This window comes from Anomalospiza imberbis, chromosome 4, assembly GCF_031753505.1.
Source record: "Anomalospiza imberbis isolate Cuckoo-Finch-1a 21T00152 chromosome 4, ASM3175350v1, whole genome shotgun sequence".
Lineage (NCBI taxonomy): Eukaryota > Metazoa > Chordata > Aves > Passeriformes > Viduidae > Anomalospiza > Anomalospiza imberbis.
The window spans coordinates 43,355,151-43,379,233 of NC_089684.1; the positions used below are offsets into that span (position 1 = coordinate 43,355,151).

The following is a 24,083-nucleotide window of genomic DNA, read 5'->3' on the forward strand; positions in this document are numbered from 1 at the left end:
TTAATTTGTGGAAGGGAAGAGCTGGCTTCAAAGAGAAGGGAAAGGGACAAACCTGGATATACGGTGCCTGAGGTATGGTCGGAGGAAAAAGTGCAGCAAGAAGGAGATGCAAGAAAAACAAACAAAACCACTTGGCTCTGAACATCTCTCTCGTATGAAAATGATTGTCAAAGGAGTCACTAGTGAAAATAAGGTAGGAAAATATGTTCGCTGTAGAGGTACCTTTCTACTTCTTCCAACAACAGAACACTAACCCGAGGTCCGACCAGTGCTTTCAGTTCGCCACACGAATTCTCTTCGGCCAGCCCGAGCCGCTCATGCCGGCGCACGCCTCCGGGGACGCCGCCCAGCCTGGGCGGTGAAGAGAAGACCTCGAGCCCGGCACGGCCACCCGGGAGCTTCCCCGTGTCCGTCTGCAGAGGGAGACACGGGTCTCCCGCGGGGTCAGCCCCGAGAGCTCCCCGGTGCCCGGTCTCTCCGGCGCCAGCATCCCCGCCGCGGCACTACCCGAAGCGGAACTTCAGCCGGTACTTGACAGGGCCGGCGCTCTTCCGAGGCGGGGACGGGGCGGCCTTGGGCTTGGGCGGCGGGGGCTTCTTCTCGGGGAGGGCGACGGTGAAGGCGAGCTCGGGGGGCTGCGGCTGCCAGAAGCGGGGCAGGAAGTGCGTGGAGACGTGCTGGGGCCGGGCGCGGGGGCTGCAGCCCCGCTTGGCTTTGCCCCGCTTGTTGAGGGCCACGTACCACTGGCGGCCCGAGCGAGGGCTGCGGTGCACGGCCGAGGCGTAGGTGTTGTAGCTGTTCTCCTGGAAGCGCTCCCGGAAATGGCAGTCCACCGTGAAGCGGGCCTGCGGGGACAGAGGGGACACTGCTCGCAAGGGCCGGGTGGCAGCTGGCCCCCACCCCCAGTGCTTGCTTGGTTGGGCTGCCTCCCGAAAGCCGGCCCTAAGGAGTGGCTGGAAACACGGGGCACCAACACCCAGGGTGCCAGGCACCTGACTGGTTGGAAAACCCCCGGTGCAGATACTTACGTATCTGCTTGCCACCCAGGTTTGGGCTTTCCTAGGAATAAAAAGGCTTGGGCTCCCCCAGCAGTGCCCTTCCCTTCTCTCTAAATAAAGCATTCCAAAACCAAAGAGCAGAGCCTAGCACTACACCTGTGTGCCCACAGCCCCGGAATCCCCAACAGTAGCTTCTGGCAGCCCCTCCAAAATGCTCTTCCCCACTTGAACCTAATGGTGGGCATGGTACCTGGTACCCTGAAAGCTTCCCCAGCTCCATTTCCCAGCAACACCTCCAAACCACTGACACAGAGGAGATGCTGAGCTCTCCAGCTCCGAAACCAGCCACCTAGAACAAGACCCAACCCCCAGCAGGGCTTTGTAACCACAAGAAAAGTGCTCAAAAGCCCAAATTTAACCCAAGAAGTTGAGCCTTACAGCACAAGTGACAGAGCCCACAACCTGCCACGCACATTTTGCCTCGTAGCACTTGGATTTAGGTCTTCTTTAGCTTGCTGATTCTGAGGGACGTCACCTCTGTGACTCATTTCTGCTCTCCCTGTCTTTCATACGCTCTCTTGGCTGCTTCCCCCGTGCACAGGCCTTCAGCTTCCCTAGCAAGGCTTTGCTGACCCTTGGTGCTCCCTGAAGCCCCAGTGCTCAGGCAGGACATTCCACGTGCCTGGGAAGCCCCTGCCCTGCCCTGGGAAGTGCATCAATGGCTGCCTCACCATGATCCTGTCAGACTTGCCCATGTGCCGGCCTCTCAGCTCATCACTGCACCGCTCCAGCCTGGAAAAGCCATTTTTTTCCCCACATAGGGCAGGAGTGGCAGCCACAGTACATGGCTGGCATTGGACTTGCTCTGCAGAGCTCCAGAGCAGTCCTGAAGTCAACTGAATTTCAAAATCCAGTTCAGCAGAGATCTGCCCCAGCGAGAAACACAGCTTTGTGGCAGCTCTTGGGAAAGGAGAATTACCTGGGCAAATCTGTCCCCCTGGGGTCCAGCCTGGACAGGCACAAAACCCCTCCCCCCTGCTCCGTGCTAAAAATGGACAAACAGAAGAGCGAGGATTTACCAACGAGGAAAAAGCCATCTGTGCATGCAACTGATAATTGCCGGGATAACTGTCATTTTCTGAAGCTGGTGCCTCTAAAAATGAACCACTCAGTAATTTAATTAAGCTGACATAAAAAAAAAAAAAAAGAAAAGAAAGAGGAGGAGGAGGAGAGCGTCTGTAAAACACCGAGCTGGGATGGAGCTGAACCCAAGAGTGAGTTTTGAAGGAGCCCAAATTTCTGCAGGAATGAGTTTTGTCTGTGGTTCAGCACAAAGCCCCCGGCCTGACTCCCATATCAAAGTGCTGCCCTGAGTGACGGGCACAGGACGTGCTTTGTACTGCTCGGAACTCATTAGGCCATGAAATAACCTCGATCCTGCCAGCACAGGAAAGAACAACAGATGCAGGGTGTGCATTATTGGCATTGTTTAGCCCAGCAATCTTTAGACATTTGGGTCAAGTTTCTACAAATTTGCAGCTTTCACCCGAGCAGGGCATAGTGTGTCCTCACCCCTGCCCTGACCCTCCTGACTGAGGTCCTTCTCTGGCCCTGCCCTTTGTGTGTCAACAATTAACCATGCACCAACGAGGCTTGATTTAATTTCTGCCTGTGCCAGGGCATAAATCAAGGCTTCAGCTCAGATAAGAGGCCCATTGTACGCCAGAGTGGAAGGCTCTGGAGGGTCCAGCAACCGCGCTCTGCCTGCTTCCCTCTCCTCTCCATCCTTTCCCTCTCCTCCTGCTCTGCCCCTCTGCTCTCTCCTCATGTTTTTTCCTCCATGGTACCAATCCCCTTTTCCCCTACATCCCATTCATGCTCCTACTTGATTTCTTAAAAGAAGCAATCACGTGCTCACCCTTTAAGCATCAGTAGGCTGCAGGAGCAACACACCAAAAGGACTTAAGGGAGAGAGAGGGGAGTTGATAAATCCCCCTGGAAGTGATCTGCGGCCTCGGGCAGCGCAAGCACATCCATGACATCCGCCCCGGGACCTGGAGGTTTGTCTCGGAACTGCGGGGTGGGCAACTGCCTTTTCCCTTTCCCCAGCCATCAGCCCTAGCCGGGGCTCTCTGGGAATCACCCTCAGCGACGAGATGCTGCCTTGCAAATGCCCTTCATAGGGTGGTACACGTACACACACCTTCCAAAGGCACCGACTTTGGTGTAAGCACAGGAGCTCACTGTATTTGTTTAAATGGTCTCCGGAGCTGACGACAAGAAACAGGAAAGCAACATCCCGAGGCTGAAATAAGCAGTGAAATCAGCTTATGGATTTATTTGACACAGAAAGCTGGAAAAAGCATAATGAGACCTGCAGGAAACCTCAGCCTTCAGGAACACATCCTGCAGAGAAAAGTTACCGGGATTTTTCCACCCTAGTCGCAACATACCTACGCAGACTGGACCTCACCTGCCCAAACCTCCCCAGGCTTCTCTGTTTCCAAGGGCAAAGCCAGCCCGAGCCCTGGGGCTGCCGGCGCCACGCGTGCTGCTCGCCGGGAGACATTTGGCTAAACCCTTCTGCGCGATCTGCGGCAGAAGTGGCTAAAAATAACCCGGCCGTGCTCAGAGAACAGGCTCTGCTGATGCAAACACCCGACTGCACACCAAAAGGCGCGCTCCGCACGGCCAGAAGCTCAAAGTAGGAAGGTGGTCTCGGGGGGCTGCAGCTCCACCTGTCCCCTCTGTCTGCATGGCGCCAGAGCCGGCCCGGCAGCCTGAGGGGGCCGGCATGCCAGGGCCCTGCCTGGGACTGTCGCTGTGCCAGCACACAGAGGTGCCACAAAGCCTTTAATACACAACACATACTGATAAGGGGGGGGGTTTACTTACACTTGCATGGAGTTTTCCTTTTTTTGACATCGCTAAAAATTTGTTGCTGAAAACTCCTCGTATTCCTACAATCCCCTGAGACACAGCAAATATTTCCAAAATACCTAGGATGACAGAAATCCCAAAATAAATCACAGTTCTTTTCACATCGGTGTGACAGAGAAAAAATAAATACAACTTAGTCTGACAGGTTTGCATTTCCTCTCCCACGTCCCTGCTCCTCAGCTGCCTGTCTACACCCAGCTCCTGCTCCATCCCGCTGCCTCACAGAGCGGCCTCCATCCACTCTGGGATGGATGCAAGCTGGTGGCTGGGACTTGTGTGTTTTTTTTTTTTAAAGTTCCATTTTGGGGCACAATTCCTGGCTGGGCTGTGGTAGAACAAGTTAACCCCTGGGGAAACCACCTACACCAGCCTGCTGGGATCGGAGTTGCCTGTGCTCATCCCACAGACGCAGAACTCAGGAAGTCAAGTGTCCCACAAGCCAGCTGGGACTGGAGGCACTGCTGATGCTCCCTCACACCCCGTCCTCTCAGCAGGGCTTGGGGGACGGGGCACTGTGCAGCCCAGCCATGGAAATAAAGCGACTTTTCTGAGCGTGACAGGGGTTCTGGCCCCTGATGGGGCATGCAGAACCTGCAACTCATCTGACAGAAGAACTGCAGCCTCCAAGCATCCCTCAGAAACGGCACCAACGCGTCACCTGCCCAGGTGGTGCGGGCTAACTCGGGCAGAGGGCAGGACATCCCCCCCAAGCCCTGCCAGCTGGGGGGTAGCACCACGTCCCCAGCATACCCCTTGCACCCCGGGGGAGCCGGCACTGCTGCCCAGCTGCAGCCCCAGGGGCTCTGTGGCCCCGGCCCCAGAGGGAGGAGCCCGCAGAGCATCTCGCCCGGCCCCCACAGGGCCGTGGGATTAACGTGCCGGGAGCCAACACGAAGCCACGTTAAATCCCCCAAGGCTGGGTATCGGATCACCACTTCCCACGTTTATTTTAAGGAGGAAGCACATCCCCTTGAGGCACCCAAGCCCCAGCACCAAGGGCCTGGGGGCACTTTGAGGGGGTTATGAGCTGCCACGTCCCTCACCCCATGTGCCACAGGCCACAAGCTGTGAGGCTCAGCAGCCCCACAGGAGCAAGGCAAGTACCTTGTCAAACACCTGTCTGTCCTCAAGGGCACCCCAAAACCTCCTGCCCTTTGTGGGGTGGTCCAGCTGCCATGGCAGACACACTCCTGTTTATTGGGGTTGCCCGGGGTCAAGCCCTATTTCCCAGAGGCCAAAGCTTGTGTTTCCCTGCCAAAAGCCACCTTCTTCCTCCTGAGGGCCTCCTCAGTGCCACAGCCTGGCACAGCCCCCCTGTCACCAGCACATGTCCCCATCTAGGGCTGGCTCTGCTCCGACGTGCGGAGCTGGTGTCGCTGTGGCCTTTCCGGGGGGGGATGTCTCAGGTTAAGGAGGAAGGAACTGCACATAATTCAGGTCTCTGCAGGACAGCTGTAGCACCAAACTTCTGCTAGCCCTTCCAAGCCCGTGTCTCCCAAAGCAGCCATGGCACGGGGGGCCCCTTTTCCTATCTGTCCTCTAAACCCCTTCAGGCCACGTTCCTACTGTGCCCATGAAACCCCGAGCAGAGCTCCTGGGCTCTGGCATTCCTGCCCAGGGGCTACTCTCCCTCGTGGGGCCACGGCACAGTCTGGGCCCCAAATCCTTTGGTCCCGGGCAGATGTGGCGGCTGCTGCGTGAGCACTCCCAACAGCTGAGCCACGCACGCTGCCAGGGTCACCTCGGGCCCGAGCCCTTGGGCTCCTGAAGGGATTTTTCATCCCCACCTGCCATTTCATTCCCTCTAGCAGGATATCATGGCAACTCCGACCAGAGGATAAGCCATGAGTTAGCACAGCTTTCTCTCAGGGGAACGTCAGCCTCAGTCCTATTTTTAAACTGAATATATCCTATCACTGTGCTGGGAGAATGAGAAAGCAGAGAGAGGGATGGAAAAGTCCCACAGGGAAAGGACCAAAAAGGGGCAGCATCTCCTCCCCCAGGTGCCTGGCGAGGGGCTGTGGTGGGAGTGCAGACCTCACCCTCTCACACCATCCCCACGGGCTCACTTCCTCGGGCTGGGCGAGCCCCCAGGCGGCACTTCCCAGAGGAAGACAGGCAGCTCCCCCGGTACCCCAAATGCCCCTTCCCGGGCCCGCCAGTGCTGCAGCTTGCCGCAGGCGAGGGCGACAGGAGCGAGGGGCTCTGTCAGCCCCCGCGGCGGTGGGAAGCACGCAAGGACAGGGATGCTCAGCCCCTCTCGCCCGGCCCGGGCGCGGCAGCCCCCCAGACCTCCCGTTCCCCACTCACTGAGCGGACTCGCGTCGTGGGCGCCGTCCACGCGGCCGTCGGGGTGCAGCTGGAGGTGGAAGCCGATGCCCACCCGGCAGTACAGCCGGCCCCGCCGCCGATCCGGGCGGCTCCGCGGGAAGCGGCTCAGCCCCGCCACTGCCGCCGGGGAGGAGGAAGAGGAGGAGGAGGAAGACGCGGGGGCGTTGCGGCCCCGCTGCGCCCCGCCGGGCACCTGCTCTCGCCGGGCGCGGGCGGGCAGGGCGAGGAGGAGGAGGAGGAGGAGGAAGGACGGGCTCATGCTGCCGGCGGGCGGGAGGAGGGAGGGAGGGCGCCGCATCCCGCTCCGCTCCAAGCCCTGGAGGGGGGGACCGAGCACGGGGGGAGCCGGGCCGCCCCTCCCCGCTATTTATAACCGGGCGGCGGCCCCGCACCTGTGCCCGGCCCCACGCCCCCCCCCCCCCCCCCATCCCCCCGTGCCCGCGGCAGATGCGGGGCTTGGGGTGCATCTATCTGGGAATTAACTTGTCCTCCTCGCCGGAACGAGGCCTCGGGGCTGCAGGACCCTGGGGACAGGCTCGGGTTGCAGCCCCCCGCCTGGGGTTCGGGGGGTGACACAGCAGCTGCACACCCAGCCCAGCCTCGGGCAGGGGGCTCAGGGCAGCCCCCAAACCACAAAGCCGCTCTCCCTCACTCATGGGCCACACTCGGCCCTTGGGGATAACAGGGGGGGGTCCCCATCACGACCCCCCAACGGCATCTCACGGCCTACAGGGAAGTGGTGATGGCCCTTGTCAATCCACAACATCCTCCTTGCTTCCTGGGCAGGGATTATAAGGCCCTCGCCTCCCACCACTGTCAGGGTGACCCACACACATGCCAGGTGTCCTCGAGCACCAGTGGCCATGCTGCTCCCCAAACACACAGACAACGACCCTGCAGCGACAGCCCATCCATCCCCCCAGCACAACTCCACATTGATTATGCTTTCCTCAGCTCCTAGGGCTGCTCCAGGTCCTCAAAGCCACTGGGGAAACCTCGCCTCTACCAAAGCCAACACGGGCCAAACACGCCCTGCCCAGCCTTCAGCCCCAACTCCACCCCTCTGTGCCCTCAGCACTCCTGCCAGCCGGGGTTGTCCCCTAAAGCCCACCTAAGAACTGCCCCTCAGCCATCCCAGGGGTGCTTCTGGCTGGCGGGCTCATCCAGGCCACGCGCCCAGGGATCAGGTTCGGCAGGAAGGAGGCAGAGCCGGTGGCACGCCGGAGGGTGACCTTCGCCTTCCAAGGAAGCTGAAGGTCGGGGGCACAGAGAGGGACATGCACTTGAGGAGCTGTATCCAGCCTGGTTGACACCTGGCACAGGCTGGTGTGAGCAGATGATCTCACAGCATTGCTGCCATTTCAAACCATTTCTCAGCACATATCCATATCCCCAGAGCTATATGCACACACGTTTATATATAGACATGTACACATAGACAGCCTTATATATAGATGCACATACCTGGAGGAAGGTCAGGGCACTCAAACCTTGTTTACTTCTCCCAGCTGTAGTGGTTAGCCTGGCAAAAGCCATGACTTCCACTTACCCACCTCCTCTTGAATTACACACACATGCTGATTCCGAATCCGGATCCACGAGGAGGATGAGGACCTGCAGGACTTCCTAACCTCTCGAGTGGTGTTTGCGCGAGACTTCCTGTATCAGCACGGCTGAGGGAGGCACAGACACTTTGCTTGAGGAGGATTTCCTCTTGGGCATCTTAGTGTAAAGGCTGCAGCTGGTATGGGATCACGGCAGCAAAATCCCTGTTCTCCATGTGGGGCAGCAGACCAGAAACCATTTCTGCCACTGGGAGTTAAAGGTGAATGCAAAAATGTTCACAGTTACTGTCCTGGGGGTGACCGGGCACAGCAGCAGCCCAGGAGCAGAAAGGAGGCACCTGCATGCCTAGGCCAAAGATACACACCCTTAGAAAAGCTTCTGTGCCCAAAGGTTCACCAGCAAATCCAGCCTTGCCAGCTTCGTCACTATTGTCCACCTTCACAGTTTCCAATTGCACTTCTGGTACCACCCTGGCTGCCAGGCATCCTCTGCTCACTCACACTGCTGTTATTCCCCTCCTGTGAAGAATTCCCAGACAACTCAAACTTCCAAGGGGGGTGGCCACCAAGATGGCAACACCAGCCAGGTGGGCTTGCCCAGGCTGGTCCCCAGGACCTGCTTTTGGAAGGAATCGCACTGCAGTGAATGTTCCTGACCCTTTTGGGGGGGCCCAGTGTGGCAGCAGAGCCCTTGGGTGTTCACTCATTGCCTGTACTCCTCTTTTCTTTGTTGTGGAACGGGACAACTGCAGGACAGCAGTTGCAGGATAGCATCCCCCTTGTCTGTGGATTCCCCCATCCCCCACAGAGCAATGCCCAACCACCCTCACTGTGGAGAAATGACTCACACGAGTCCCCGTGGCACACGGCATGTTTTCATCCTCACCGTGACACTCGGAGAGCTCACAAGCAGTGCTGTGGGCATGACCTGTATGGTTCTGGGTGCTTTCCATTTATTCACCTGCCTAACACACCCATTTCAAATACTCTGGGTGCTCCTATAGCACAACTCAAAAAATGCCCCAAAGAACGCCAACATAAAAACAAACCAAACACGAGGTTTAAATCTAAATAAGTAAGTAGAAGCAATAGTGAACTTCCTGGGGCAATTGTGTGTAATTGCCTTTGGCAGTAGCAACCCTCACACACATACCAGCAGCTTTGGAAGCCTAATGCTGATGCTATGTTATTTAAATTATTCAGGGCTCAGTTACAGGGGAAACTCAGCAAATGGAGAGGATAAGCTGTGTTTCAAGTGTAAAATTCCCCGATTGAAGATGAGAAGGACTCTTCTGAGCCTGTTTGATCTGCTGCAGAGCACCAGGCCTGCAAGTTGCACCACAGGAGCGCTCCCCCCTCCCAATGTCAGCCTGGTGCTACTTAATTGCCACTTAAAAATACGCGAGGCAAAGCATGAGGAGACACGAGACCAGCCAGCAGAGCCTGGAAATCAACCCTTTGCAAAGAGGATGTGCCTGAAGGAGACTCACCACAGTCAAATGGAGATGGCTGGTCCCCAGGCCACCCTGCATGTCCCTCTGGAAGTGTCCCAGCTCCTGAAACAGGGAGAACTGCAGCTGCTCGAGGTTGCAGAACCGCTGTTTGGTTGCAGAACCAAACAGGTTACCAGGGGGATGTGTATTAAAACGGGTGAATTTAATTAAGCTTGTTGTCCTCCCCTTATTTAATTAAGGTTATTATTACGTAACCTCAGGTGCTGGAGGAAGCACAGGTGCAAGTGGTTAACATGCCCCATGGGCATGAATGTCACCGAGATCACTCAGAAGCCACCTCACAAGCCGGAGTAAAGAAAGAAAACAAACTCTAACAAGTGAAAAGCATATCTCTTTAAATAAAGCTCAAAGCATGCCAGGCATTCCAGCATTCTGTAGGACAGCAGTGTATCTCACAGAAACATCCCCTCTGCGTTTTGGTTTTTGTTTGTTTTCTAAACACACTATCAACACGTTCCGTACTGGGCCAGGTCTTTCCCCACTCCAAATCAGTCCTTAGCAGCAGGGAAAGTAGAGAAGAAACACTATACAGCTCACGTGACTTTCAAAACAAGGGAACTACTTCAGCCTTTCCTAGACATCCACAGCTGAACAATGCATTTTCAAGAGCTGGGTATTGCAATGAAATCCTAGTAGCTGATTTTCCAAATTTAGCCAATTAGAGGTTAACTGGAGACAGACACTGCACAAAGAGGAGCTCGGCCTCCTCACAGCAATGGCAGCAAGCAATGCTAGCGGCCGGGCAGCAGATCTCCATCTGTCCGGCACACTGCTTGGCACCTTCACATGCAGCACAAAACCCAACACACAGATTTTGGGACAGGCTCGCTGTGAGGATGCTCAGAGGTTGCGAAAGCTTCGCTTGTACACCTCTGTCCAGACCTAAGGGAAAGAATCCATGTGGAATTCTGTACAGCCCATGCCCACGCTGACGAGCAGTTCAGGTGCCTGTGTCCAGCTGCCCAGTGCTAATCCATTCCCAAACCTGCTGCCATGTGGAGCCACAGGCACAGCTCCTGCTGGCTTTGGCAGGATGGGATCAGGCTCTGAGGCAGGCAGCTACCCCCATCTCAAGCCCAAAGGTGCACAGCCTGTGGGTCTGCTGCCCAACTACTCTACCTTCAAACAGAAACCTCTGTGGGTGCAAAGCTGCCTCCTGCTCCCCAGGAACAGCATTAATATCAGGATTTGGTGGAATTATTATCATTGTTATGATTTGCAGTGTGGCCCAGCTACAGGGAAGATGGAGCAGTCTAAGTGTGCAGGGCACAAGGAAGGGGCTACCCAAATCTGAAGGCTGCTTGTCCTTATTCCCAGCTCCTACTTGCTGTTCTTCTGCAGCACATCGAAGATGCTCCTTGTGGGTGGGTTTCAGAGGCAGATACATCTGTGGGCTCTGGCACAGGCTTACAGGGGCAGCTTTGTCCCAGAGAAATGCCCAGGCGATGCCCCAGAACTGAATTTTATGGGCTGTGATGTTGGGTGAGGACCCTGCAAGGAGGGAAGCCAGCTGGTGCCACAGCCCAGCCAGCTTCTGTGTTCTGCAGAGACACAGCACAGCATCAACCACGGACAGGGGAAGACATTTAAAAAAAAAAAAAAAAAAAGGAAAAAAAGAAAAAAAAATTCTCTTCCTGTTTCCCAAGCAGCAGAAACGTTGACAAAGGAGCAGTGTGTGGCAATGGTACCCATGCTGACCTGAGGAGAGCCAGCATGGCTCTGGGGAATGAGGGACCTGCTGTGGCCAAGCCCTGATCCCAAATGTCCCAAGGGGAACTTGTGTGAATCCTCTCCATACAACACCCAACTCCACTGGATCACGGGCACTGCCTGCCCTTATTATAGCATGTTCTGCTTGTGCAGGGAGTAGTAATTGGAGTTTGATTTATCACTTTGGAGTTCGATATCCAGTTTCACCAAAACAAAGTCTTAGATTAAATTTCCTAGTCTGTAGATTTTTTGTACTTTTAGACAGAAACAGTGTGAGCTTTGTGTGGCAGTAACAATACAGGCACCTGCTGCACCACACATGCCCTGTCTGTGTTTTTAGGGGGCTGACTGCAGGCTGATCCAATCCCGATGGGAGAAGTCCTGGGGCTTAACACAGTGCCTTCTGAGAGAGTCACAAGGAACACACAGAAAGCACGGTGCTGCAGGATGCTGCAGGGCAGGGCAGGGGCACAGCGCACCACACGGCTGCGAAAGGTCATAAAATATTTGGGATAGATGGAGGAGATTCTGAAACCTGCAGGTGTGTGCTGGGTTCCCGAGAGCACCTTCGTGCAAGGGAAGCGCCATCCCTCCAGCAGCACCAGGACAAGCGCAGGGAGCCAGGGAGAGCGCAATTAACACCGCCGCTATGAACCACCCCGGCTGCCGGAGGGAGCCAGCCCCGAAGCCGGCCCGGGGCTGCTGGAAAAGCGAAGCCGCCGCGGTAGATGGGGCCGGAGCATCAAACCCGGGGAAAGAGCCCGCCGGGGCCCCGAGCATACTATGCCGCTAGCCCCGCGTCGGCCCCGCTAGATGGCGGTACCCACCCGCCTCTGCCGCCCCCGGCATCCCCGCGGCCCGCCCGCATCCCCCGGAGCCCCGTCGCAGCATCCCGGGGAAACCTCAAAAAAGGGACGGGCAGGGGTGGCACCGCTTTTAAGGAAAATCCGCGGGATAATCAGTGTCTCGCCCCCGCAATTAACGGCAGCAGGTGAATTCCAGAGGCAGAAAATGAAAGCAGGGGGACCGCTTCGGCTCCTGAGGTGGCTTGGGGGTTATTGGTACGGTGCTGGGGTCAGCGCGCTGAGAGATCGAGCAACATCAGTGGGAAGCTGGACTGTCCGCGGCGGGGACTTCCTTAGGCTGTCCGACGTGAAGCCTCAGGCACTTCTCCAGGACCCGCAAAGGCTTTGCTGCAGGTCCGGGTACTCCGTGCAAACCCCAAACCCCACGGCAGCGGACGTCGGTGGCACCTGGACCCTATTTACATGGCACTGTGGGGCTCTCACGTTCTGCCGTGGGTCCGGCCTTGCACAGCTCCGGCTTTGAGATATCTTCCCTGACAGTGACCTGCTGAGCCCCGCACAGCCTCGGTGCCAGGGTGAGGGCAGCCTGTGTGTGGAAATGGGTTTCCTGCACTTCCCCGGGCTGCTGCATGCCCCGGTGCCTTCCCGTGTCACCCAAAGCACGCAGGGCTGGCACTGAATGCACCCGCTGCAGGTGGTGCCCTACGGACTGGGCTGTGCACCCGTGCCCGGGAGTGTCCCCCTTGTCTTGGTCCTCCCGGGTGTCCCTGGCTGTCACCACCCTGGTAATACACCAGGAGAGAAGGGACCCATCCCTGGCCACTTCAAGCACTCCCTACCCCAAGACACTGGGGGCTGGGGGGCTTCCTCGGGTCCTGTCACCCCAGACAAGCTCCGGGCAACCTCCGTGGTTGTGCCCACCCTGCAAGGACCACCGGGGACCACCCATAGCCAAGACAAGGGTGGGGGACAATACGGGCTCCTGGAAGAGGTGTAGTGGGAAAATACCAAAACGCTGAAAGACAGAAAGAAAAATAAAGACGGGCAAAAAGAAAGACAAGCAAAAAGAAAAAGGCAAAATGAAAGACATTAAAGACAACCCGAAAGGGAAAGGGAAAGGGAAAGGGAAAGGGAAAGGGAAAGGGAAAGGGAAAGGGAAAGGGAAAGGGAAGGAAAGGGAAGGAAAGGAAAGGAAAGGAAAGGAAAGGAAAGGAAAGGAAAGGAAAGGAAAGGAAAGGAAAGGAAAGGAAAGGAAAGGAAAGGAAAGGAAAGGAAAGGAAAGGAAAGGAAAGGAAAGGAAAGGAAAGGAAAGGAAAGGAAAGGAAAGGAAAGGAAAGGAAAGGAAAGGAAAGGAAAGGAAAGGAAAGGAAAGGAAAGGAAAGACAGGATGAAGGAGACAGATAAAGGCTGAATAAAATGCCGGACAAAAGCAAAGACGCACAGAGGAAGGACGGACAGATGTCGGAGGAGTGGAAGGAAGGCAGGCGAGCAGGGAATGAGAGCTGAGAGAACAGGCCGCGCGGTCGGGCTTTTCTGCCCTTCCCTGAGGCCCGGTGCGGCCGGGGGTCCCGTTGCCACCGCGCAGCCGAGAGGCCACCCCTTCGTCCACCCACTGCCCACTCCCCCACATCGATTAACGTCCAGGTGCTTTGAAGAAAATAAAGTAATTTATTGTCAAAGCATCCAACATACCCGGATAAACTATAAAGTTTAATAAATCTTTTTTTTTTTTTTTTTTTTCCAGAGGGGCGAGGAAAAAAATAAACAAAAAACAACCCAAACGGGAAAGGGAAGGTAACACGGAACTACCGAGACTCCATTCCACGGGCACCAGTGACACTCGGGGGGAAGGGGCGCGGGCGGTGGGGCCGGACGGGGGTAGCGCCCGGTGCATGCAGGACCCCGGCCCGCCGCCCGCCGGCCCCCGCCGCGCTCCCCTTGCCCTTAGCTTCATATCCAAAATAAAAATTTACCCTGACATAGAATTATTATTACATCTAAACCATAAGTGCTTAATAATTTAAGTAGAAACGTATGACAAATGCATCAATATGTTGCAATATATGACATTTTAAAAAATGTATTTCGTAAGTAATTTGATTTTTTTTTCTTTTTTCCCGGTGCTTCTCTTTTCTCTCTCTCTCTCTCTCTCTCTTTTTTTTTTTTTTTTTTTTTTTTTACTTTTACCTTCATTTTTCTGCTTCTTCTTCTTCTTCACCTCCTCCTCCTCGCCCGCTGCCCTCCCCACCCCTCCCCGGACTGTGGAAACGCGTGCATCGAAGGGGAAGGGTGGGAGAGGCGGGCGGTGTGGGTGTCCGCCGCGCGGGGGTCCCGGGGCCGGGGGGGTGTCCCCGCTAGTTGTGGGAGGTCATGTGGCGGGAGAGGTGGTGGCGCTCGCGGAAGGACTCGTTGCAGATGGGGCACTTGAGCTTCTCCTCGCGACGGCGCTTAACGAGTGGCTCCAGCGCGTATTCCTTCTTGTGGTGGGAGCGCATGTGGTAGACCAGGTCCGAGGTCATGCGGAAGGACGCGTTGCACTTGGCGCACCAGTTCTGAGCCGGCAGGCACAGGGAGGTGAACGACGGCGGCAGCAGCGTCAGCGCCGACGGCAGCTGCAGCTGCAGCGGCCCCGCCGCCGCCGCCGCCACCGCCGCCGCCGCCGAGCTCTTGGGCCAGAAGGCCGTGGTGTAGAGGAAGGGGCTTTGCTTGGGCAGGCCCCCGCCGCCGCCGCCACCGCCGCCCGCCGCCTCCCCGCCGCCCGGCAGCTTGGCGGCCAGCGCCTCGGCGGCGTACAGGCGGGCGGGGGCGGCGGCGCCATCGGGGCAGGGCTCGCCCAGCCCGCCCAGCTTGGGACCCAGCACCAGCGGCGGGACGTGCGGGAAGGAGCGGGCGGGCTGCGAGAAAGCGCTTTTTCTCTCGTCGGCCCCGCCGGCGCCGGGCCCCCCGGGGCCGGCTCCGAGCTGCGGCACCGTACTGAAGGCGCTCCCCCGCGCCGGGCTGCCGCCATCCAGGCGGGCGGCCAGCGGACCCCCCGCGCCGCCGCGGGGGCACAGCCCCGGCTCCGCGCCGCCTGCGCCCGGGGAGCCGCGCTCCGGGCCCTCTTCGGGGCCGCCGTCGGGCTCGGGGCCGCGGGCCGCCTTCTTCACCTCCACGAAGGCGCTGCGCTTGGCCTCGCCGGTCTCCGGGCTGGGCGGTGCGAAGAGGCGTCCGCCCTCCTCGAGCCCGCAGTAGGAGCCGGCGGCGCGGTACTGCTGCTGCGGGGCGCAGCCCGGCTCCTCCTTGGGCGCCGCCGGCAGCCCCGGCCGCTCCGCCGGGAAGCGGCCCCGCGCCGCGCCGGGCCCGCGCTCTTCTTCCTCGGGGAAGCGCCGCTTCGCTTTCCCGGCCGCCGCCTCAGGGCCACCCTCGGGGGGCGCCGGCCGCCCCGGGGACCCGGCGCGCCCGCCGCGGGAGTTTTCCAGCTCCCGCGCCAGGTTGTGGAAGTCCGTGGAGGGCTTGGTGCTGGCGGCGGGGCCGCCGTCGGGCCCGTGGAAGGGGTGGTGCGGCGGCCCGCCGGGCTTCCCGAACTTGCCGGGCTCCTGCTCCTTGCCGGCGCCGTCCTTGGTGGCGGCGGCTTCGGCGGCGGGGCCGATGTCGGGGCCGTGCAGCCTCTTGGGGCAGCGGAACCGGAGGTGTGCGGTGAAGGGCAGCTCGAACTGGAAGCGTTGGCTGCACTCAGGGCAGGCGAAGGGCGGCGAGCCTGAGTCGGGCGGGCACGACAGAGAGAGAGAGAGAGAGAGAGAGAGCACCGTCAGCCGGGGCCACCGACGGAATATCCGCCGAGAGTTTGGGGATCAGGAGCGGGGGATCCCGAAGCCGACTGCCGCCTCCCGATTCCCCCCGGCGGCAGGGATCCCCCTCCTTCCTCCCGCCGGGGGCACCCACCGTTGGTGCGGGCGGGAGCCCGGGCCGGGCCGAGCAGCAGCAGCTCGGTGAGCTCCTTCCCGTACCACACCAGCAGCTCCTCGTCCTTGGCGATGCGGCGTAGGGAGCGATAAAAGAGCTGCCCGCTCTTGATGTAGGCCTCTAGGTTCTGCTCCTCCCGCTCCCGCGCCGACTGCACCAGCCGCAGCCACATCAGCCCTTCCGACGAGCCGTTGGCCGCCGACGTGTCCACCTGAAACCCCGCTTTAATCAATCCACCGGACCGAAAAACAGACAGACCGACCGACCGACGGACAGCACTGGGCCAGGCAACAGTAGGAACGGCGCGGCGGCGCGGCTCTGCCCTCGGGGACAGGCTCCCGGTGGCGGGAGCTCCCCGGACCGAACTGCGCTCCGCGGCGGGGACGCGTGCGGGCACCGGCCGACTTGGAGAGTGACTGGGCCCGGGGGCGAGCGGCTCTTACCCGGAATATGTAGGGGACGGTGCGCTTGTCGGTGGACTTGAGGGCGATAAAGGCGATGCTGTCATACAGGGACGTGTGGCTCAGGACGCAGGGGCCGAAAATGGCATTTTCCGGGATGTCGCAGGTGGTGTAAACGCTGGTAAAAATGTCAGTCAAGCACTGCTGGACCGTCTTGGCATCCCCGTCCCATATTCCCCGTTGGACGCCGGCGTCCTCCATCCCTGCGGGCGGAGAGAGGGGCAGAGAGAGGTTGTTAACGCAGCGGGTCTTGCTCAGCGGTACACCGGGATGCCCCGGAAAACAAAATAAAATCGACTTGAATCGACATTACGAAAAAACCTCCAAAATTATTAAAAAAAAAGAGAGAGAGAGAGAGAGATATAGAAAGATAGAAAGAGAAAAAGCAGGCGAGCAGTTTCTCCCGTTCAAAAAAAATTTAAAGCAGGCTAGGAGCTGCGAGCAGAGGCGAGGTGTGGGGACTGCCGCGCTGATTGATTTTTTTTTTTTTTTGATATCGCGGCGGAGCTGCTTCTGGGCAGGGACCCGGGAATCCCACTGGCCAGATCCTGTCCCGAGCAGGCGCCGGGCCTCCCTCCTGCAATCCCCGGAGCCGGGCCGGGCTGCGGGCTATGCCGGGGGAGCGGATGGGTTCCAGTGACTTGTCATTGTCGCCGATTGCGTGTCAGCTCACCTCCCGCTCCGCGCGACAAGGGGAACGTATGGCTGCTCATTATCATAATCCAGCACTTTCCCTCCGAGACTTTAATTAAAAGCAGCAAGCAGAGGTAATTATTTTTACCTCGACACGCTTATTTATGGAGCAGGGTGAGCCCCGGCTGCCGCGCGTTACGAGGGGAAGGATGCGGGCGGCGGGCAGCTGGCGGGGTGCGGGCAGCGGGCAGGGTGCGGGGCCGGCGGCACCGAGGCCGGGGAGGGACCATCGCGCCCGGCTGCGGTGCCCTCGCCCTTCCCGACCAGATTAGCGCACGGCTGCCTCCCCCCGCCCCATCTGCCATCGAAATCCGTCATTTGGGGCTGGCTCGGGAAAAGACCGGTGCTCCTGCCGGTGCGCCGGCTGACGGCTGCCGCCGCTCGCACTGGGCACGGCTCCGCCGAGCCGCCGCTCCATCCCCCCACCCCGGTTTCGGGGTACGACCCGCACCGCCGGGAACTTCACCCCCCCCCGGAGCGGCGGGGGTCCCAGCCCCTCCCCGGGAACGGATGCCGGGGGGAAGGCGCTCCGGCCGCCTCCCCGGCGCCCTGCCCGTTCCGCCGCTGCCCGACGCATCCCTTCCCCGAAGGAATGATTTCGCCAAACGAAACCACCGGCAGCGAGCGGCCCCCGCCGAACTTTCCTCCCGGCGGCGGCGAACCCCGTACGGCTCCCCACGGCGCCGCATCCCCCCGGCTCCCCGGGCCGCCCCCGGCCCCGCGGCGCTGCCTCCCCCCGGCCACCCTTTGTCCGGGCCGGGCGGCGCCGGGGCCGCTCCCGGAGGCTCCCCCACCGGTCCTCGCAGCCCGGGCAGGCCCGCCGGTAGCACGGCCATCCCCGGCATTGTTCCCGCTCCGGGGCGGCGGAGGGCGGTGGGGTCCCTCCGCCGGTACTCACCAGGGACTGTGGGGATAATCCTCGCCCCGACAGTGGCACAAAGGCGGCTTCGGGCTGGCTGCCTCGGGCTCTCAGCGACGCTCCATGCCGGGCCGGGCCGTGCGGACGGCGGAGCGGGAGGCGCGCGGTGCAGACGGACCCGGTGCAGTGAGGGGCTGGCACGCAGACACACACTTTTTGTTTGCTGCACATAATCTGCCCAATGACGCGTGACAGCCCACGTCCCTCCCGTTAACCCCTTCGGGGCTGCCCGCTCGCCGCCCGCCCGCCCCTCACCTGGACCCACCGCCACCGGGCACCAGCGGGGAAGGGGGTGGGAAACGCGGGGCGCGTTCCCCCACCGACCCTCTGCCAGGGCAGGGAGCGTGTTTGGGCCCGCGGTTCCGCTTCGGCCCGGCGGGGGTGCGGGGCGAGGAGCGAGGGTGGCCGACGGCGGCTCCGCCCGGCGCCGGGATCCCGGCGGCTGCTTCCCGCCCTGTCCCCGCACCTGTCAGGTAGGGGCAATGGGACACGCAGGAAAAAACCTCCTCGGCGGGACGGAGCCGAGTGGGGATGCCCGTGTCCGGCTCCGCAGAGCGGCCCTCCTGCGCTGCCGGCGCCCGGCGAAGGCCCGGCGTGCGGAGAAACGGCACGGGGCAGCCCCGCGGTCCCCGCCGGAGCCGGGTCTCCGCAGGAGCGGGGCAGGGGCCAGCCCCGGCCGGAGTCCCCCAGTCATTCCTAGCCATTCCGGGGCGGGGGGCGGCCACGAGCTCTCCCTCTGCACACGCGGGGCTCCCGCATTCACCGACACGCGCGCAGCTTTAGGGAACAGAGACGCGCAAATGCTCTGTGCCGAAATAAGGGGTTTATCGCGTGGAAAAGTGTTTACCGGTCCCTCCCTGATCGTCGTCATTTCAGACACAAAATAGATTAAAAAAAAAAATTAAAATAGAATTTGAAACCCCTTAAACTTAAAAAAAAAAAAAAAAGGAGGGACAAAGCGTTTTCCAGGGGCGAACGGAGCGGGGTTTGCAGAGAGTGGGCTGATGTTTGGCTTTCAAATTCACTTATCCTCCACATAATTACGATTTTCCTTGCATTAGGATTAAAGGCTGCATATAATATGCTTTCAACATTTATCTTATTAATTCAACAAAACGCAGCGTCTCCTAAAAGGGAGATTCTCATAACATTAAAAATATGGGAGTCTGTAAAAATTTGGATGTCAATTCCTGCTTCAAACATGGTGGGGTTTTTTTCCTATTCCTGTTTCTTTTTCCTTTTTTTTTTTTTTTTTTTTTTCCGCCAGTGCTGCAGCTCTTGCTGTAAGATATAAATTGACCGAATGACTGTCATTAGTGGGGGGAAAGAAAACCTACGCGCTAATTTTATTCGCAAGAATTTTAAGGGACACCACAGCACATAGACGATCTCGAAATCGCTTCAGCATGATCCAAGCTACCGAAATTCCCTGGGACTGGAAAGAACCGCGGAGGAATTTGTGAGCTTTTATCCAGCCTCTGATGCCACTCTAAAAGTGGATCCCAGGGAACAGCGTCCTTCGACCCGCAGAACGGCACTGGGACGGACGCAGGCTCTTTCTTTTGGAGTTTCTGCTTGGGGGTGCCCCCGCCGGCGGTGCCCACCGCAAACCCCGGCGCCGGCGGCGCTCTCCCGGCCTCGTGGAAATGCCTCACCGGGATTTTTGCAGGACACGGTGCAGGTGCGCCGGGCCCGATCCAGCCCTCGCCGTGCTGCCAGCGAGCGCGGTGTCACCAGCGGGGCAGTGCGATCGCTGCCGGCCGCCTCCCGACTGCCTCACGTTCCTATCTCGGTACATTCATGTATTTCCTATTCGCTTATTTTTCCAGAAAATCTCTTGCGGAGAGCCAGGGGCAATCTGGGCTGAGGAGTTCCGGCCGTTTTCCCAGGGACCCCCGCAGCCGGCAAACCCCCGCCACTCCCCGCCCTCTAAACGCACAGCCCCTGCTCTGCCGAGCCCCTCTCGACGGCACCAGTGCGGCACAACCAGCTCCCGGGCAAGGGGAAGCCCCAGGAGCCGCGGACAAGCCCGGGAGCTGAGCTCAGAAAGGGCTGGGCTGGCGAGCCAAATCCCCACAGAAGCCAGCACTGACGGGCATCAAGGCCCGGGGGGGGCAGCCCTGGGTCCGCTGCTCCCTGGCCGGGACCTGGTGGGGATTCAGGTGGCTGCAGGGGCCACAGGGCTGGCAGCGTACAGATGCCTGGATGCTTGGACACCGTTGTCACTAACCACAGTGATAATCCTCTTCTACCCACGATGAATTCTTGTGGGGATGGCTGCAAGGGACAGAGCACCTGCTCCCGCGGGTGTCAGTCTTCTCTTTCCTCGCTGACCTTCACGTAGGAAGGGAAGAGGAGAGGGATCAGGAAAGGCTGCTCAACCTGTGATCAGAAATACTCCTGCATCCTTTGGGAAACACTGCCTGAGTTGTGTCATGTGCCAGGCCTACGGGTGTGTGGTTACTTCTGTGACAAGACACATACACAGCTGAGAGTCAGCTCCCAGGTGACTGCAATAAAATCACTCATAAAATAAAATCACCGGGAGAACACACGAGTTCACAGAAGCACATGAGCCTAGTCACACTCACTCCTGCGGGGCCAGGGCACCATGGGGAGGGGGCATGAAGGGATGTTCAAAACAGCCTTGCTACCCTCTCTGCCTGCTGCTGCCAGGGGCAGGGCTAGCTGTGGTGCCTGGGAGGTGTACACCACGTGGAATGGAAAATCCACTTAAAACGAAATGTGGAGCCACAAGCTTTCCTGGTGCCTGGAGAAATGCAGCCGGAACGGTTCCCTTCCCTGGAGACAGAAAGGCCTCTGTAGTGGAAATAAATCAGGGCCTCAGCTGAATGGCTGAAACCATCCCTTCTGCTTGTCACCAGGCTCGTGGATGGCGCCTTTCCTGGGGGAAGCCCTGTGCTGGGGTGCCAGAGACATCCCATCACGCTACAGACACTGCGCACAGAGGAGCATCACTTCTCCCACTGCTCATTCTGCCCAGCAGCATGGGGAACCCACTGGGAGTCCTCAGACCCACAACCAGATGAATGTTTGCCTACCTCCAGGTCCTTGCCAGGGCCGAGGCACACCACCAGTGGTCTGTATTGTTTCCATCCCAGCTCCCAAACACACCTGGGGTGCCTGTCCCTTCCTATTCCCCCTGACCCTTCAGCCCCGCCTCACCAATGCTGGACTCCTGGGTCCGGTCACCGCCATGCCACAAAACCACAAATCCTTAAAAATGGCCAGATGCCACCTTTAGCTGTGGTTCACCCCAAGGAGCAAATGATCCTGCTCCCCAGGAAGCTGACATACCTTCCCTACCCGCTTTCTCATGGTTCAGACAAAGCACAGGCATCTTGGCTCTCTCCTCATCCCTGATGGTGCCCAAACTTCCCCTCTACTTTCTTCCGAGTAAATGCAGAGTCTGGTTAGAGTCTGGTTAGAAATACTAATTTTCATATTCACCAAAGGGTCACAGAATTTTTTTTTTATTACCTAGCCCACCGAACATAATACAGGTGGCTGGTTAAACGGTTCATACATAGCCCCCTATTACTGCTGACTTTCTGTTTCAAAATTATTTTTCTCAGGCTTTCTGCTTCTCCTCCTTACTTGGCCTGACAGCAACATCAAGGTTTAAAACCTGGAAAGCTTTCACCTAGCTTCGCCTTCCTTCAAACGTTTAACAGCCTGACAGAAGATGTGATTGGCTACGAAGGACAGAAAAGGGAGAGAAATGGAAGAAGGGGAATCCCTGCAGGACTGAAATCTTCCTCTGCCTCCTGTACACCCCCAGGCCTTTCTATCCCTGTGTGCCACCAGCAGTGTCCCTCGCTGGGACAGAGCCCGTCCCACCGCACGTCCCTGACCGTGCCTCGGTGTAAGGCCAGCCAGAAGCCACACTGCAGCTGGAGGACGGGCCTCAGAAGGACGGTCCCACACTCCCCGGCCCAGCGCTGCCCGGCGTGGGGGCCCTGGGTCGGACACTGCTGGGCTCTATCTCTTAGAACGCCTGAGCTTGGAGCGGTGGGCTGCGTGTCTCTTTGGAGGCCACACGAGCTCTCTGCTGTCGGATCCATGAGGACGTCACTCACAACTCCCCACCGGACGCTGGGTGGCCGCTGAGTTATGCATGGCCGAGCTTTGGCAGGAGCTGACTGCCCAGCATATTCCCTCAGGTGGATAATCCTTATGCAAGGATGAACTCCTCCCTCCTGGTGCTGCCTGGGGGCTCTGAAGGCCCTGGCTTCTCCAGCGAGTGACAGTCCCTAAAAGTTAGCAAAGGTTTCCTAAAGCCTGGCGCGGAGGGGGTGGGGAGAGCAGTGAAAGGACAGACAGACGGGGCGGGGGGAGGGAAAAAATAAAGATGCAGAGGATTTCAGCTCCAGCTCTGCTGCAGCAACTTGACGTGGGGTGTGTGAAGGAGCCTGAAACTTAAAAAGATTTATTTTCTCTAGTCATAAATCTCATCCCGTTGTTCCTCTGACCAACCAAGCATGATAAAGTCCTTTTCCATAAAGTATTCAGTATTAAAGCCACAAAGCTCACCCAATCAGTAGCCATCTGCTTCTCCCATAACTGCTGCTCCAGAAGCAGGGAAAAGCAGCCAGAAGAGAAAGGGCACCACTGTTACGGCTCTGGGACAAATGAGGAGGCACTGAATAGCAGCCGAAACCTTTGGTTTGCCTTGTATATCTGTATCTATAGAGACAGAGGAAGAAAGGAAGCATTATATTGATACAACAATTGTAAAACAAAAAAAGGAAGAGGCATCTAAAGGGCAATACAGCGGGCATCAGAGGGCCCCGCGGGGAGGGATGCTCGCAGATTCATACAAACCTTTAATTGCTTTGCAATTGAAAGATAAAGAGGCCGAGCAAAAAAAAAAAAAAAAAAGAAAAAAAAAAGAAAAAAAAAAGAAAAGCAAAACAAAACAAAACAAAACCCCAAAAAACCAAAAAAACAAAAAAACAAAACCAAAAACAAACCGGAGAGAGTGGCAAAGCGACCCGCGTTACACGGTGCATCGGCGCCTGAGCTCTCGCAGCCAGCGAGCCGGATCATTGCTGACTGGGGTACGATATTCCCAGGACCAACTCCTCATTACGCTCTCCCCGGCCGCATCTCGGCCCGGCCACGCCGCACTGAACTTGGCTTGCAGCCGGCTGGGAGGGAACAACCCCCGGCGCCCCCCCGGAGCTCCCCGTGATGTAGGACACGTCCCGCAGCCGCCCCGGCCTTCCAGGCTGTCCCCCCCGAGGGTGGGGACTCCTTTTCGCCGCGCCGCTGGCCGCACAGAAAAAGCCGGCAACGATGTCACCCCAAAAGAGACGCGGGGAGGCGCGAGGGTGACGGACCGGAGAGGGGGTGCAGAAGCCTGGGGGGGCTGCAGGAGCACCGGGCAGGCAGCGCCTACCCGAGAGCGGCCCCCGCCCCTTCCTGCGCCGCCGCCCGCCGGGCAAAGAGCGGGTTAACGACCGAGTTAGGTCATTACCAGATCTACGTCCCCTGAGAGCCGGGGGTTCGACCCGGGACCCCACTGCACGCTCTGGGGAGGGGCCATCGCCCCCAGCCCGCGGGGACGCGGGCAGGGACCCATGGACACGGGCCGGGATTAGCGGCGGCGGGCCGGGATTAGCGGCCGCCCGCTCTGCTGCCGCTCTTCGGGATTACGCCGGGATTAGGAGGCTGCCCCGTTCCCACTCCCGCGCCGGGCGGGGTGAGGGGGAGTCCCGGAAAACCGGAGGGGCTTGGGGCGCCCGGGGGGCCGGTCTCTCCCCTGGCCCCCTGCTGTGCCCGGCGAATGCTGCTTCCCTCCGATGGAGGGCAGGAGAGGAAAGACGAAGCCCGGGATGCTGCCGGTGGCGAGATGCAGGTGCCAGGCACCTGCCCGCAGCCATCTCAGCTCCCGGGGGGCACTGAGCCCCCTGCTCGGTTCCCCATCTTGGGACCCGGCGGGAGGCTGGAGGGCCCAGCAGGAGCCGGGAGTGGAAGCACAGGGGACCAAACAAAAAGGTGGTGGGTTTTCCTTTTAAGATTCCCTGGCACATGAGCGAAAGCAAACACAAATACGATTTACGCACCGATAAAACCAGGGTCGAGGGCTGGGATACGCGGATGTGCCTCCCTCCCCCCCGCAGGTTTAGTTTCTCTCACAGAGCACAAGCAGGACCAAACGCACGCTGAAGGCACGAGTCG

General features: G+C 58.8%; 2 protein-coding genes across 8 annotated transcripts; both read right to left on the reverse strand.

Annotated features, from left to right (window-relative positions):
- Positions 1–493: 493 nt before the first annotated feature.
- Positions 494–9,416, reverse strand: FGF5 (fibroblast growth factor 5). 5 transcript variants are annotated; one of them, XM_068188132.1, is made up of 4 exons: positions 9,325–9,416; positions 7,823–8,180; positions 3,894–3,997; positions 494–845 (listed from the first exon to the last, which is right to left on the reverse strand). In XM_068188132.1, exons 3-4 carry the CDS (start codon positions 3,921–3,923, stop codon positions 504–506), a joined length of 372 nt encoding a protein of 123 aa, XP_068044233.1. In that variant the 5' UTR covers positions 3,924–3,997; positions 7,823–8,180; positions 9,325–9,416; the 3' UTR covers positions 494–503. The 5 variants fall into 5 exon arrangements, 4 of the variants coding, with proteins under 4 accessions (XP_068044233.1, XP_068044232.1, XP_068044231.1 ...); XM_068188131.1 differs by having other exon boundaries at positions 7,819–8,180; XM_068188130.1 differs by having other exon boundaries at positions 7,734–8,180.
- A 4,167-nt stretch (positions 9,417–13,583) lies between these two features.
- On the reverse strand, positions 13,584–22,679 carry PRDM8 (PR/SET domain 8). 3 transcript variants are annotated; one of them, XM_068188134.1, is made up of 5 exons: positions 18,135–18,286; positions 17,859–18,013; positions 16,250–16,470; positions 15,786–16,017; positions 13,585–15,600 (listed from the first exon to the last, which is right to left on the reverse strand). In XM_068188134.1, the coding sequence occupies exons 3-5, from the start codon at positions 16,466–16,468 to the stop codon at positions 14,219–14,221; spliced, it is 1,833 nt and encodes a 610-aa protein (XP_068044235.1). In that variant the 5' UTR covers positions 16,469–16,470; positions 17,859–18,013; positions 18,135–18,286; the 3' UTR covers positions 13,585–14,218. The 3 variants fall into 3 exon arrangements, with proteins under 3 accessions (XP_068044236.1, XP_068044237.1, XP_068044235.1); XM_068188135.1 differs by lacking the exons at positions 17,859–18,013; positions 18,135–18,286 and adding an exon at positions 22,434–22,679 and having other exon boundaries at positions 13,584–15,600; XM_068188136.1 differs by lacking the exons at positions 17,859–18,013; positions 18,135–18,286 and adding an exon at positions 17,049–17,601 and having other exon boundaries at positions 13,584–15,600.
- Between the last annotated feature and the right edge of the window lie 1,404 nt (positions 22,680–24,083).